A 15731-nucleotide genomic window follows, 5' to 3' on the forward strand; every position below is an offset into this window, starting at 1 on the left:
ACTCCTCTGTGCCTGATATATTTTCTCTCTACCTTGGCAGATTGATCAAGATGGTCTGACGTTGTCCGAGAGGACCCTCTACTTGGGACAGGATGAGGAGAGTGAAAAGGTGAGTGAAAAGTGTGAACACACAGGTAAATATTATTTAAATATGCTCAGAGTCGAGAGTGAATTTCATGCTCTTTATTTGGCTTGTAGTAGCAACAGAAGAAGAAAAGAATGGCTCTTTCCCCAAAATGTCTGCTTATATACATTATTTACACAATGGGCCTTGCGTGATTGGCTACTTCAGGGCTGCACCTGCAGGCCAATCAGGTCCTGATTCACTTCCACCTGGAGCTGGATTGGGTGACTCCTGCGGACCAATCAGACTGCTGGATTCTGGATCCTTTTGTTCTAGGATTCATCTCAGTACATAACAATTATGCTGGGGGAATTTAAAACATATGAATCCCTGTGGACCCCCATGTGTGGGTAAAGAACAAAATAATCGGCTGGGTGCCTGAGTTCAAAACTGCAGATCTTGCACACTGTAGGATCATCTGCTCCAACCCCTTGTGGGGCAGGAATCTTTTGCCCAACATGAAACTCGAACCCACGACCTTGAGCCAGACATCACCATATACTGGTGGCATGGAATGACAGTGTTCCTCAATATTTGCATAAGAAATAAAATCATGCTGTATCTCAGGAAAATGGCCATTCGAGCTCTGCCCACTTAGTTTGTCAAATGCCTTTTCAAGAAGGACCGTTTGACCAAACCCAGCCTGCTAATTCCTTCATCCCTTCACAGATCTTGGCTGCCTATCGCATCTTCATGGAGAGGCTGTTGAGTCTGCTGGGCGCTGAGAACGTGGAGCAGAAAGCCAGCGAGATTCTGCAGCTGGAGCAAAGGCTGGCCAATGTGAGTCCGCCCCATTCCTCTTCTCATTTCTGAAGGTGGAGGCGGGGCTGGGGAGGAAAAATAAATGAGGGATGAAGTCCAGGGCTGGCCATTCCTGGAAGAGGCGGCCTGTGTCAGATCATACCCCAGCAGTGAACTTCTGGAGCAATTTGTAGTTCCAAGAGGGATTGGGAAGGAATTCATTTTGGTTTGCATTTCAGTGAGAGCTTAGCCGATCATTTGCACATTCTGAAACAATGTGCATACTGGAACATGGCGTTCCTTTGGCACATTTCTGAATTTTGTTGCACACTTCTCCAAACAAATAGTGTGCATACCTAAAATGTGCATTTATCCATTAAAATAGTGCACGGAGATATGCATTATTTCAGAGGGAATTGCTTGCAATGTCAGGCGACATGCTGACAAATCTTCATGAGAATTTTTTTAAAGTAAGGTCGCAAACCGATGCAGAAATGTGGCGAGCTTGAACTTATGATTGGAAAAGTTAGAAATGGGGGGAGTGTGAAGTTGACAGATTCATCCACCCTTAGTTCTGAGTCGCAGGAACAGAGCTTATCTGGGGCGATGCTGATTGCCCCAGGGGAGTTGCTACACCTGTCCACCTGTAGTTCCCACCTGCCAGCACTAAACAATCTCCTGTGAGCACATGCTGGAGGGAAATGAGATGAATGTGGGGGTCACAAGGGGCAAGATGCTGAGTCATTTGCATCTCACATGTTTTCAGATTTGCTGTGAAACTCTGAAGATCTCATTACCTGCATTTAAAATGTGAGATTATAGCTGACAATTCTGAGGGTGCTTTGGGGTGTGCGTTTTGCATTAAAACACAATCCAACCGGCACATGCACACTACCTAGCTGTCATCTCCTTTCCCTAGAGAATCCTGGGAAATGTAGTTCCCTAAAGAGAGGAGTGAGATCTCTAACATCACTCTCACCTAGCTGCCATTCCCAGGATTCTTGGGGGTGGGGCTTTTTCCTGTTTCTGTTTCTTTCCTTTCCTATTATATTTCTATCCCCCCTTCCCTCTAAGCAGCTCAAGACAGTGCATGTGTCTCTTCCTGCTCCTCCTTTTATCCTCATGACAACCCTGTGAGGTAGGTTAGGCGCAGGATCATCCAGTGAGTTTCATGGGTGGGTGGAAATTTGAACCCAAGCTGAGTGAGTGGCAGATTCACAATATGCTCAAAATTTAACACTTGTGGGTTTAAGCAAGCAAGCAAGCAAGCAAGCAAGCAAACAAACAAACACAAACAAACAACCCACCAAGGGGATTCTTTTGCTAAATTTAGCCCAGGGAAGGGCTCAGTGGTAAAGCAATTGCTTGGTATCTAGAAGGATCCGGGTTCAATTTCTGGACTCTTCAGGTAGGGCAAGGGAGTGGCTAACTGTGAAACCCTGGAGTGCTGCTGCCAGTCAGTGTGTTGCTGTTGCTGTTTTTCACATAAAAAGATCACAGTATATAAAATAAAAATAAAAGCAATAACCCAATAATTCCTCCCCCCCCCGAAGAGCCACATTTTAAAAGGGTATGGGATGTTGATCAGGTCAACCAAAGGCCTGGTTAAAAAGGAAGGTGTACAGTATAATGAAGACTCCAGGCGAACTTTCCTGGGGAGAGCATTCCACTGATCTAGCTAAACCAGTGGCCTGATTCTGCACAAGGCAGCCATCCCTATTCCCAATTCTGTTTTTAAAACAAAGACAAAAAACCTTGCATTTTAGCAGCATTATGTCGAAGAATTTTGAAAATAATATCCCCAAAAATCTCTACTCTGGAGCACAAACTATCCACTTTGAGCTCAAGAGGAAGGAGAGGTTCTCTAGTAATTTTCTGTGTGGCTCAAGTACATATTCATAGCAGCATTACAGACGCAAATTCTTACTCATAGGAACAAATTTCCAAAGCTAAATATGCAAAGCAGAAGCCTCTCCAAACCATCGCCTTCCCTCCCTGCCCTTGGGGTAGGGGCCCAGAACGATGGGGCTTCTTGAGCTCTCTGCCTTCATGCCAGCTGCAGCCTTTGCCACGTGGCCAGGATACAGAACCACCTGTTTCCTCTCCTCTTTCTCAGATTACGGTCTCCGAGTACGACGACCTGCGCAGGGACATCAACTCCATGTACAACAAGGTGACCCTGGGAGAACTACAGCGCATCACACCTCATGTAGGTTTGCAGTTGTATTGGGCTGCTTTCCCCCTTCGGGAGAGAGCAATTGGAAGAAATGAGAGGTGTTTTTTGACTCCACTGGTTCATTCCACCCATGGGTCCTGCATTCCACTCATGGGCCGTGCATTCCACTCATGGGCCATGCATTCCACACTCATGGGCCCTGCATTCCACTCATGGGTCCTGCATTCCACATTCATGGGCCCTGCATTCCACTCATGGGCCGTGCATTCCACACTCATGGGCCCTGCATTCCACACTCATGGGCCCTGCATTCCACTCATGGGTCCTGCATTCCACACACATGCGCCGTGCATTCCACTCATGGGCCGTGCATTCCACACTCATGGGCCGTGCATTCCACACTCATGGGCCCTGCATTCCACTCATGGGCCGTGCATTCCACACTCATGGGCCCTGCATTCCACACTCATGGGCCCTGCATTCCACTCATGGGTCCTGCATTCCACACACATGCGCCGTGCATTCCACTCATGGGCCGTGCATTCCACACTCATGGGCCGTGCATTCCACACTCATGGGCCCTGCATTCCACTCATGGGTCATGCATTCCACACTCATGGGCCCTGCATTCCACTCATGGGCCCTGCATTCCACACTCATGGGTCCTGCATTCCACTCATGGGCCGTGCATTCCGCACATGGGCCATGCGTTCCACACACGGGTCATGCATTCCACTCCATAGGCCATGGAGGTCTTGTCCATGGCTGATACAATCAAGCTGCCACTTCTTTAACTGGAGGCTTCAACCCACCTTGACACAGTCTTTATAGACCATGTCATAGCCCCGCCCCTCAGTCAATCAGGAGCCCAGGCTCCCCTGGGTCCTAGCTCTGCTCCTCTCTCTATCAAAATGGCTGGATTTGGTTAAAGCCACTTGTTGCCTGTTTCATATGACAGTGACGGGAAATCTGTGGCCCTCCAGGTGTTGCTGGACTCCAGCTCCCAGCAGGAATGATGGGAATTGTAGTCCATCAATATCTGGACTACATTCACCATCCCTGTCATGCACAGAATGAACAGTCCAAAAAAAAACCCAGTCATACCTGGAAAGAACTGTACACAATAATGGTCAAAAGGACAGAAATTACTTGTTGTTTACTGCTGCAACAATTGTTTTCTCAAAAATTATCTTCTGTACCATGAAAATAAATAAAAACAGAATATATATATATAAAAGGACAGAAACAGGATACATTCTGGGAAGCTCTTATTTTTAATCATCCCCAGTTCAAATGGAAGAGGCTCCTTGACAGAATATTCCATGACAATTTTTCCGAGGACGAGGAGGTGGTGCTGTTGGCCACAGACTACATGCAGAGGGTGTCCGAGCTTATCCACACCACACCTATCAGGTAAGGATGTGGCCGAGAGGAAGCCGGCTTGCTATCTCTCAGCCTGGCCTACCTCACAGGGCTGTTGGTCGCAAGGCCGACCTACAGAGCTGAACCTAATTGGTTGAATGGGAAGCCTTCTTGTTGCAATTTGATGCCCGCAGAAAACTGCATGGATCCAGTTCTCCCTCCAGCCTGGATTTCTGGAGTCCCAGAAAGACAATAGCTGCCTCAGGCTATGCGCAGAAGATCTCGTGCATACGGGGTGCCATGTGCCACAGTGCACCAGTTTGCAAAAGGTGTTTGGTGGTGGTTCTTGCTGGCTACTCCTTTTGCTGGTTTTAATTGGACATTTAGCCTCATTACGATGGCTTTTACTGTGCTGTCCTGATCCCTTTAGCATCAACCTTTCTTCCACAATTTGGTGTGCTTTCCTAAGCCCATATTATACGTTTAGCAAAACAAAACAATAAGTCCTTCCCCCCCCCCCCCACACACACTGCCACTTCAGACTGCCATGGTGTGGCTTTCCATGTCTGAATGCTTCCCACCGTTCTCCAAATGATGTGAACTCATTTCCCTGATATGCTAGCTTTCTACATGCAAGGTGGTCCTGCTGGTGGACAAGTAAGGTGTTGCAGCCGGGGGAACTGGCGCACATGATTTTGCCACATCTGATTTTGCCGCATCTGAAAACGTGGGCCTCTGAGGAAAAGAGAGAGAAATGAGGCATATATGGGTTCTTTATTTCTCCTCACCCAACCGGACCAGGATATGCAACGTCCGAGCCCCCTCCTAAACCGGTTTGCGCTTCTTCTGCTGCAGGATCCTCCACAACTACATGCTGTGGCGCATTGCAGTGGTGCTGAGCGAGCATCTCTCGACGCCCTTCCGAGACGCCATCCACGAGCTCGCCAAGGAGATGGAGGGGGCCGAGAAGCAGATGGAGCTGGGGAAAGTGTGCTTAAGCCAGGCCAACAAGCACTTCGGGATGGCTTTGGGCGCTCTCTTTGTGGAAGAACACTTCTCTTCTGCCAGCAAGGCCAAGGTAGGAGCCAGCGCAAGATGGCAGAGGGTGGGCAGGCAAGGTTCTGATTGGGTGGGGGAAAATGCATTCTGGGAGTTTCCAGAGGTGGGAACCTTTTCCAGCCTGAGGGCCATATTCAGCCTTCTGAGGGCCACTTTCCAGTGGTGGGTGGGGCTGGGGCCCAAAGCGGGTGTAGTAGCAATGACCTGCCCACAGACTGTCTCACCAGAGTGCGGCATGCCCTGGTTATCTCCCACAAGTTGGACTACTACAGTGCACTCTACGTGGGACTACCTACTTTGAAGGTGACTCGGAAACTGCAATTAATCCAGAATGTGGCAGCTAGACTGGTGACAGGGGAGGAGCCACCAGGACAATTTAACAGCAGTCCTAAAGGAACTTCATTGGATCCCAGTACATTTCCGAACCAATTCAAAGTGTTGCTGCTGACCTGTAAAGCCCTCAATGGCCTCGAGCCAGTATACCTGAAGGAGCGTCTCCACCCCCGTTGTTCAGCCCAGACACTGAGGTCCAGCTCCGAGGGCCTTCTGGTGGTTCCCTCCCTGCAAGAAGTGAGGTTACACGGAGCCAGGCAGAGGGCCTTCTCGGTAGTGGCGCCCGCCCTGTGGAACACTCTCCCATCAGATGTCAAGGAGAAGTTTTTAAATGGTTAATGTTTTATTAAGTTTTTTAATGTGTTGGAAGCTGCCTCAATTGGCTGGAACAACCCAATCAAATGGGCAGGGTATAAGTACAATTAGTTGTTGCCGCTATTGTTGTTGTTTAGTCGTGTCCGACTCTTCGTGACTCCATGGACCATAGCACGCCGGGCACTCCTGTCTTGCACTGCCTCCCGCAGTTTGGTCAAACTCATGTTCGTAGCTTCGAGAACACTGTCCAACCATCTCGTCCTCTGTCGTCCCCTTCTCCTAGTGCCCTCAATCTTTCCCAACATCAGGGTCTTTTCCAAGGATTCTTCTCTTCTCATGAGGTGGCCAAAGTATTGGAGCCTCAGCTTCACGATCTGTCCTTCCAGTGAGCACTCAGGGCTGATTTCCTTCAGAATGGAGAGGTTTGATCTTCTTGCAGTCCATGGGACTCTCAAGAGTCTCCTCCAGCACCATAATTCAAAAGCATCAATTCTTCGGCGATCAACCTTCTTTATGGTCCAGCTCTCACTTCCATACATCACTACTGGGAAAACCATAGCTTTAACTATACGGACCTTTGTCGGCAAGGTGATGTCTCTGCTTTTTAAGATGCTGTCTAGGTTTGTCATTGCCTTTCTCCCAAGAAGCAGGCGTCTTTTAATTTTGTGACTGCTGTCACCATCTGCAGTGATCAAGGAGCCCAAGAAAGTAAAATCTCTCACTGCCTCCATTTCTTCCCCTTCTATTTGCCAGGAGGTGATGGGACCAGTGGCCATGATCTTGGTTTTTTTGATGTTGAGCTTCAAAAAATTATTATTATCATTATTATTATTATTATTATTATTATTATTATAGAATGTTGTTGTTGTTTAGTCATTTAGTCGTGTCCAACTCTTTGTGACCCCATGGACCATAGCACACCAGGCACTCCTGTCTTCCACTGCCTCCCGCAGTTTGGTCAAACTCATGTTGGTAGCTTCGAGAACACTGTCCAACCATCTCGTCCTCTCTCGTCCCCTTCTCCTAGTGCCCTCCATCTTTCAAGATGTTTTTCTGGAACTGTCTAGCTTTCTCCATAAACCAGCGCATTTCCCCTTCGAAATCCAGCTTGCACATTATAGAATAGGATATCTCTATTTTCATTGGAGAAATGTTGGAGGGCATGCTGTGCTAACTTTGACATCAGTAATAGTATAAAGAGCTCTGACGAGATGTAAGCATTCAAGATCTAAATTGGAACTTGACAACATGACCTACCATCCATCTTTGCCGGCAGAATCAAAGGCAGCTTTCAAGTCAATAAAGGCCATGATCAAAGCCCTGCTTGTTCTTCTGGGGAAAAAAAACATTGTTTGCCTTGGCCTAAGCCTCTGATCAATAAAGAAGGAACTTAGCATACACTTCAGACACAATGCTATCTATTAAACTGATTGGTCTGTAGTTACTGATCTGTTGTTGTTTTTTATTGCCTTTCTCGTAAATGTGCATTGGCAAAAGGAAAGCAGATTTTGTTGGCCTTTATTGCCCAGCAGTGGGGAGTAATACAGAAGTCTCAGGGGTTTTGAATCACTGTGTGGGGCTCATTGCAACCCCTATGGAGTGCTTCGACGTCCCAGCAAAATATATTGGGCTAGCCTTGGGTTGTTGGGTCTTCTTTGCCCTGAATTGCTTGGATAATGGCATGTGTCTTCCGTGTTCACTCATGCCACCTTGGGCAACTTCCTTCGAGCAGGTGCAGCAGTTAGTGGAAGACATCAAACACATCCTGGACCGTCGACTGGAAGAATTGGACTGGATGGATGAGGAGACACGGCGGGCGGCTAGAGCCAAGGTAGGCAGCCGGCGATGGGCAGGGTTGTGTGGGGAGGAACCAAAGAAGAATCTACCCAGACCCAGAAGCCACACACTGAGCATTGTGCCCTAGAGGTCAAGAAAGGGCTAGGCATATCAGCTCCTTTGTGAGATGATAAAGGGCCCAGAAACTAAGCCTGATGAGGAACGGTTGAAGGAGCTGGGTATGTTTAGCCTGGAAAAGAGGAGACTGGGAGGAGATAGGATAGCCACCTTCAAATGTCTCAAGGACTGTCTCATGGAAGAGGGAGCAAGCTTGTTTTCCTCTACCCTCTAGAGTAGAGGGTAGGACTTGAAATAATGGATTTGTGAAAATACAGGAGATTCTGACTAAACACCAGGAATTACTTTCCGTTGTTTGACAGTGGAACGGTCTCCCTCAGAAGGCAGTGGACTCTCCTTCCCTGGAGTTTTTTAAGCAGAGGTTGGATTTCTTAGAATTTTGAAGTGTCAGGCACAAATTCTGTCTGTGGCTGTAGCCCAAACGTAGCAGAGTTTTCCTGCACAGCACAGAAGCTAGTTGAGGTGGAAATGACTAGTCGGCTAGACGCAGAATAACTATTTACAGGATTTATTAAAAGAAAATAAAAGCAGCAGAGTTTCTGCATACAAAGCAAAGCAAAATAAATCCATTCTCTCTCTCTCTCTCTCTCTCTCTCTCTCTCTCTCTCTCTCTCTCTCCAACCACACGCAGCACTCCTACTCCTAACACCCAACAAGAAACTACTGTGCTAGCATTCCTAGATAACAGAGTTCAGTGCTGGTCATTAACCAATCAGAGAGTAGTTTCCAGGCCAGGCAGGCCTTGGCTTTCTGCCAAGAGTAAATTGACACTGCCTTGAGTTAATTATGTGAAGCAAGAATCTGTAAGTTTCCCATGAGAACCAATTAACAGAAACTGAACAGGATTGCCATCTGTCATGGGTGCTTTATCTGAGATTCCTGCATTGCAGAGGGGTTGGGCTAGATGGGCCTTTGGATTCTAGGATTTGATGGGCTAGATGGGCCTTTGATTCTAGGATTCTATGACTTTGAGAAATCTTTTGTACTCACAACCCAGGAGGCACAAAAGGAAGGCACTATTTATCCATCCATCCATCCATCCATCTATGATTCTAAGAATATTTATGAACTTCCAGTTCCAGCTCATTAAAAAAAATATCATGGCAGTGTACTATAGAATAATCAGAAGGGCATACAAGTATAAAATCACCAAAGGAGAACAAATAACTGACGCTGATTCAAATTAATTCCCTAAAAATGCTTGGTGGAACGGAAACATTTTCATGGCTGTTGACGGAATATCAACATGGGAGGTGCCTGTTTGATTCCATTGGGAATGTGCTCCAAATTACTGGTGCCGCTGCGCACCACGAGGCCTTGGTGTGCCTAGGAATGAAATGAAGGTGATGTGACGTTGGGACAGACAGGAAGGCTTCTCCAGGCGATCACAGTGATCTGGCCGGTGTGTAAGAGACAAGGTGGTCCTTCGAGCAACCTGGCTATGGCCGTGGGGATGTGTTTGGCACTCTGGGAACCCTGGGAGCTGCCTTCTACTGAGTCACACCCATGGGTCTGTCTATCTAGCTTAATGCTGTCTACACTGACTGGCAGTGGCTCTCCAGGTCTTCATGCAGGGTTCCTCTCCCACCCATATCTGGAGATGGTGAAGGTTGAACCTTCTACATGCAAAGTAGATGCTCTTCCACTCAGCTACAGACCTCCTATGGACACTCTTATTTTTATTCATTGCATTTATATCCCACCATTTTCTCCAAGGATCATACATGGTCTTCCTACACATTGATCCCCACAACAGTCCTGTGAGGTAGGTCGGGTTAGAATCATAGAATTGTAGAGTTGGAAGGGAAGAACCAGATGCACAAATATAAGATGGGGGACACCTGGCTCGCTAGCAGTACATATGAAAAGGATCCAGGGGCCTTGGTGGACCACAGGCTTAACAGGAGTCCACAGGGCGGTGCAGCAGTGAAAAAAACGAACACTGTTCTAGGCTGCATCAGGTCTAGTGTCCAGGTCAAGGAAAGTCATAGTACTGCTCTATTCTGCCTTGGTCAGACCACAGCTGGAATATTGTGTCCAGTTCTGGGCACCACAGTTTAAGAAGGATGTTGACAAGCTGGAAGGTGTGCAGAGGAGGGTGAGCAAGATTATAAAGGGTCTGGAAACCAAGCCTTATGAAGAATGGTTCAGAGGCTGGAGGTCATCCAGCGAGCTTCATGGCTGAGTGGAGATTTGAACTCTGGTCTCCCAGGTCCTAGTCCACCACTCTTAACCACTAAACCCATAGTAGGTGTGGGTTATTGTCCTCCACCGCCAGGGTCAAAGAGAGGTGGAATCGCTAGGGACCTCCCTTTAAGCTCTGGTCTGCCTTTTGAAGGTGCAAATGGCTTTTAGGTAACAGTGGGTTCCCCAGCATTGCTGATGTGGCTCACGGGTTCTTGAGGATTGTCTTGTGCAGGTCACTCCAGCTGTCTTGCCTCTCAGGTATCTGAGTCCTGCTTCTCTTGCAGCTGCAACACATGATGGTGATGATCGGCTACCCAGACTTCCTGCTCAACCCAGAAGCGATTGACAAGGAATACGAGGCAAGCATGCCAGGAGCCCACTGCCCACGCTTCCTGGGGTGGGGTGGGGTGGGATCCTCCCTGGGCAGAGAGTGGCAGCCCAACCAATTAATCAACTAAAGGGTTTTCCGTTGATTAATCACCTGTGTTTAAATAATGCCCGGTGGTAAGGTGAGGAAAGAGCCTTCCTGTTTATGGAATTCTTTCCCCAAGGGAGATCACCTAACACTTACATTGATGTGTTTTCAGCACTAGGCAAAGACCTTTTTGATTTTCCTAGGCTTTTAACATCAGAGGAGTTTTAAGTAGCTGCTTCTATTTTATCCTGCTGTTTTGTTGATTACTGGGGTTTCCCCCCCCCCCCCAATTGCATTTTTCTAATGGTTTTTTTATTGTGTTTTGCAATGGATTTGTTGTTCTCATCATATGAAGCCACCTTTGTAATTATAAACTGAAGGGCAGCACGCAAGAAATAAAAACAGAAATACAGAGAGCTGCCCCCCTCTGTGCTACAATAGTAGCTCACCTGGCCTAGGTAATGTGGTCGTGTTATGGTCCATGGGGTCACGAAGAGTCGGACACGACTAAACGACTAAACAGCAACATCCTATTTTACAGGAAACAGCCCTTAGAGGGGGTCCTCTATCTCAGTGACCCACAAGTGGGTCACAAAGCCTGTGCCAATGGGTTGCAAGTTTATAAGTAAACCCAAAGTAAATGTTGTTTTTACTCCTTAACTCGGTGGTTTCCAACCAATGTGCCAATGGCCTCTGTCCCTCTTTCCTTCCTTCCCTCCTCTGATGCCCTCTTGCATCTTTGCCTCCCAAAGGCTTGCACAGCTGTTCATTGCAGCAGCCCTGGCTACAAGCTCCCCAGACGAATGGTGCCTCTGGCACTGGCCAGGGGGTGCTTCCCAGGCCCCTGTGGGGCAGTATGAGGAGGCACTTCTCTTTGGGGCAGGGGGGGGCAGCTCAGAGATCAGGGGCGGCAGCTGCGGCTACCCCAAGGACTTCCAAGGAGAAGGGAGAAGAGAGGAGGCTGAGGGCACACCCCACAAGGGAGGGTGTTCGAAAAAGGGTGAGGGGCTGCCAGCTCTGCAGGCAAGGGGTGAGCTAACTGGGCTCCTGAGCCCCACAGGGGTGCCACAGAAAGAAGGTAGTTGGTCAAGGGAGCCATGGACCCAAAAAGGTTGAAAACCCCTCCCTTAACTGGTATGATGAATGCCTCTTACAGTTTTTTGTTTTGCTGGCATATTATAATGCTGCTGCATTGACAGACACAAAAAGGCTTCAGTCTTGCATTTTAACCCTTGGGAACCTCTCTCTAGTAGCTCATGAAAGATCTCGTAACAGTTCCACAAGTTGTTTTCAGTGACTGTTACAGGTCATTTCTGGTGTGAGGTACAATAGTCACTAAAAACAGCTCCCTGTACGAGCAGCTTGTGGCCAACTGTCAGTGGATCAGTGCCAAGATTAGTGAACAGTTGAGCCAAGGGTAATATGAAGTTTGCTTCAACAAAATAATAATATCTTTATTGTATGTCGGACAACCATCTAAACCTCACTGGCAAAATGCAGGCTCAACCATCCCTCTGATACTTGCCTAATTTTTTCGTGAAACATTCATTGTTCAGTGAAACAATTCATTAGTGATTTTCAAACATTACAAATTACAAACATTCACAAAAACAAAAAACAAAAAAACAAGAATAAAAACATAAAAAAGCAAAACATATAAATTCTAACATTTTAATTAACATTGTAGACTTCCTTGATTCCCCTCACACTGGGTCCATTTTTAACTATAAAATTAAGCTATTTTAAGTTATTATCTTAAATCATTATAACACATTTTTTCATTATCTCACAACTATTTCTATTCTTAAAAGCATCGACTATCTTCCACCCATAATTCATCTTAGTCCAAATCTAAATTTATTTTCCCATCCATCTATCCTCTATTTCTCCCCTTAGCCTCAAATTTATACCCAAAATTTTTCCATACATTCAAATATTATTTCTTTTATCATAATAACATTTAAACACTTAAATCTAATTCAGCCCCCCCCCCTCCCCTGGACTCAGGGTCTCCCAGATGAATCAGCCAGTTCCATAGGTCATTCCAGTTTCGGGTCATCTTGATCAGTAGAAAAAAATAACATCCATTATTACTCCTCGCCCCACTCCCGCTCTTTCACCCCCTATCCACCACTCTCCCTTCTTTGTCCCCTGCTGCCTTCCCAATTTCCTAGCTGTTGCACAATACCATCCAACTACATTTCCACTTTTCAGCCCTGTCTCCATTTTGGTTCCCCTTAAGTTCTGGCCCCAGCATGGATCCTGTCCTCCCTTCAACCTTTATGCTTTTAGTCTTCTTCTTCTTTGGCGATCACTCGTAGCTGAGTAAGATTATCTTCCATAAACACGGTTTTAATAATGAGTCTGCAAGTGACTATGGAGGCCAATTCTGGATCCACACGTCCTTCCACAGTGGGGACATAGGTTTCCGGGTGGGAGTTGATCACGGTGAGGGTTTGCCAAGTGTGCCTGCCTCTTAGCACGTTTCTCCCTTGCCTCCTGAGTTCGAGTGTCTTCAAAGCCCACAACACCTTTGGTAAAGGCTGTTCTCCAACTGGAGCACTTGCAGGCAAGTGTTTCCCAGTTGTTGGTCTTTATACTCAATTTTTTAGATTTGCCTTGAGACAGTCTTTAAACCTCTTTTGTTGACCACCAGCATTATGCTTTCCATTTTAAAGTTTGGAATAGAGTAGTTGCTTTGGAAGACTATAATCAGGCATCCGCACAACATGACCAGTCCAACGAAGTTGATGTTGAAGAATCATTGCTTTTAGTATAACTGTTATAGCTTATGAAGCCATATCCTACAATCAGATTGTTGCTGCTTTTATGTTCCCAAAAGCAAAGCTGTGGCGCTGTGGGTTAAACCACAGAGCCTAGGGCTTGTCGATCAGAAGGTCGGAGGTTCAAATCCCTGCAACGGGGTGAGCTCCCGTTGTTCAGTCCCAGCTCCTGCCAACCTAGCAGTTCGAAAGCACGGCAAAGTGCAAGTAGATAAATAGGTACCTCTACAGCAGGAAGGTAAACGGTGTTTCCGTGCACTGCTCTGGTTCGCCAGAAGCGGCTTTGTCATGCTGGCCACATGACCTGGAAGCTGTACGCCGGCTCCCTCGGCCAATAATGTGAGATGACTGCCGCAACCCCAGAGTCGGTCACAACTGGACCTAATAGTCAGGGGTCCCTTTACCTTTACCACATTAATGCAAGCTGAATTGGAACAAACGGCAGTCTTTTCCTTTTTCTTTTGAGGATTGCCGTTTGTTGTGATTTAGCACTAAAGAGCAGGCTTTCCAGGGGGAAGTGGCAAAACCTCTCGGACCCATGCCTAGTAAACATGAGACAAATGGAAAACCTTTTGGAATCATACTTTCTAGGCATGGATCAAGTGTGGATGAGCCCTTTGCAGGTGAATACAGCTCACCTGGTTACAACCTTTCCTGCTATGGCGAGGTGTACTTCTATTTAAATTATAATAATTAGTCCTAAACTCACATGTGTGCATGGAGGTTAGCATATGCACATTTTATGCACATGAGTGCCCTTTTTTTGGTGGTGGCGCATAAATGCCCCACCATGCTCAGTCCTGCCTGCATGAGCCACTTAGCTTCTCTCCGGGGTTTGCAACAGGGGTCTTGGACCTGGGACCTTTTGGCATGTATCACTGAGCTACAGCCCTTCCCCAAATCCTTCAGCCTAATTTCACTTGTCTCCTTCCACAGTTTGAGGTCCATGAGAAAACCTACTTCAAGAACATCCTCAACAGCATCAAATTCAGCATTAAGCTGTCAGTGAAGAAGATCCGGCAGGAAGTGGACAAGTCGGCGTAGGTATCCCTCCTTTTGACAGGAAGTGTGCAGCTCAGGCCAGCTTGTGGAGAGCCTGAACCCTGAGATATCCCAAGCAGGGAGAGCCTATAAATATTGCACCTAAATTCTCAAGAAAGCTACTGTGGACTGGAGGTCTGAATTTGGTGGTACTTCCAGCATTGGTCCCGATTTGTTTGCAGGGAGGTTAGACATTTGCTACTGATTGAGCTACTGATTGCTTGTGGGGAGGTCAGACACTGTTGCATCAAGCATCATCCCACACTTTCTGTGCATTTTCCTATCTCTGTCTTTCCGGCTTTTCTTTCTTTTTTGAAGTGTGTTTGCTGCACAGGAGTGTCAGATCCATCTTAATTGTGCAATCAGAGTTTCCTGGTATGTGACGGAATCCCTCTTGGAAACAGGGACAGCCTGGGAGTCACACACACCCCAGTCTCCCCCCCCCACCTACTTCCTCAGTCTTTCCTTTCTTTGTCTGTTCATTTCCCCAGGCTTGAGCAGCCTCTAGTGGCTGGCGGCAACAGCGCAGGGACGTTGCCTCCTTTGAACCAAACCCGCTATCGAAAAGTACAGTATGTTTGAACCAGCCAGTGTTTTTCACGCAACACACAAGCAGGTGTTGAGTTCATCCAAGATTGATGGCTCGGACCTGGTTGCTCTGAGAACAGGGTTTCCCAAACTTGGGTCTCCAGCTGTTTTTGAACTACAACTCCCATCATCCCTTGCAAGCAGGACCGGTGGTCAGGGATGATGGGAGTTGTAGTCCAAAAACAGCTGGAGACCCATGTTTGGGAAACACTGCTCTGAGAATGAAGGAAGTGATTTTGTGAGGACTGGTTCATGAATTTCCATGCGGGCAGAAGCCTCCGAATTCCTGTAGCTGTTTCCGACAGCTGCTACAGGAACCCTTGGAGCACCTGCTTCCTGCTCCCTTAGCACAGGGTTGGGGAACCTGTTGTTGGACTACAACCTCCGTCATTCCCAAGCACTGGTCATGCTAGCGGGGACTGATGAGAATCGAAGTCCAACAATATCTGGAAGCTGGCAAGTCTCCCATCCCTTAGCAGCACCAGCACTGATACTTCCTGCCGCTTTCTTGACTTGCCTCTAGTAATAGAAAAGAAATTCAGTGTGTTCTCTGCCTTCTGGAGGACATAAGAGACCCCATCTCATTCCTGTGCGGACAGATGTTGTCTTCTGCATCTAACAGTTATTGGATCAAGCAGGCCTCACTTTGTGCTGCAAGCAGACCTCTCTTGATCAAGGTGTGTTTTCTCGTTG

General features: G+C 47.2%; 1 protein-coding gene across 1 annotated transcript in view; it reads left to right on the forward strand.

The window, feature by feature from the left end:
* The window catches only part of ECEL1 (endothelin converting enzyme like 1), a 48348-nt gene that overhangs the window by 19814 nt on the left and 12803 nt on the right, over positions 1–15731 (forward strand). Inside the window, exons 2-9 of the mRNA XM_035133227.3 lie at positions 41–109; positions 794–904; positions 2982–3074; positions 4330–4454; positions 5259–5481; positions 7843–7941; positions 10496–10570; positions 14346–14449. Of these exons, the coding sequence (XP_034989118.3) occupies positions 41–109; positions 794–904; positions 2982–3074; positions 4330–4454; positions 5259–5481; positions 7843–7941; positions 10496–10570; positions 14346–14449 (899 nt within the window). The remainder of the gene's footprint in view (positions 1–40; positions 110–793; positions 905–2981; positions 3075–4329; positions 4455–5258; positions 5482–7842; positions 7942–10495; positions 10571–14345; positions 14450–15731) is intronic.

This window comes from Zootoca vivipara, chromosome 5, assembly GCF_965207765.1.
Source record: "Zootoca vivipara chromosome 5, rZooViv2.hap1.1, whole genome shotgun sequence".
NCBI lineage: Eukaryota > Metazoa > Chordata > Lepidosauria > Squamata > Lacertidae > Zootoca > Zootoca vivipara.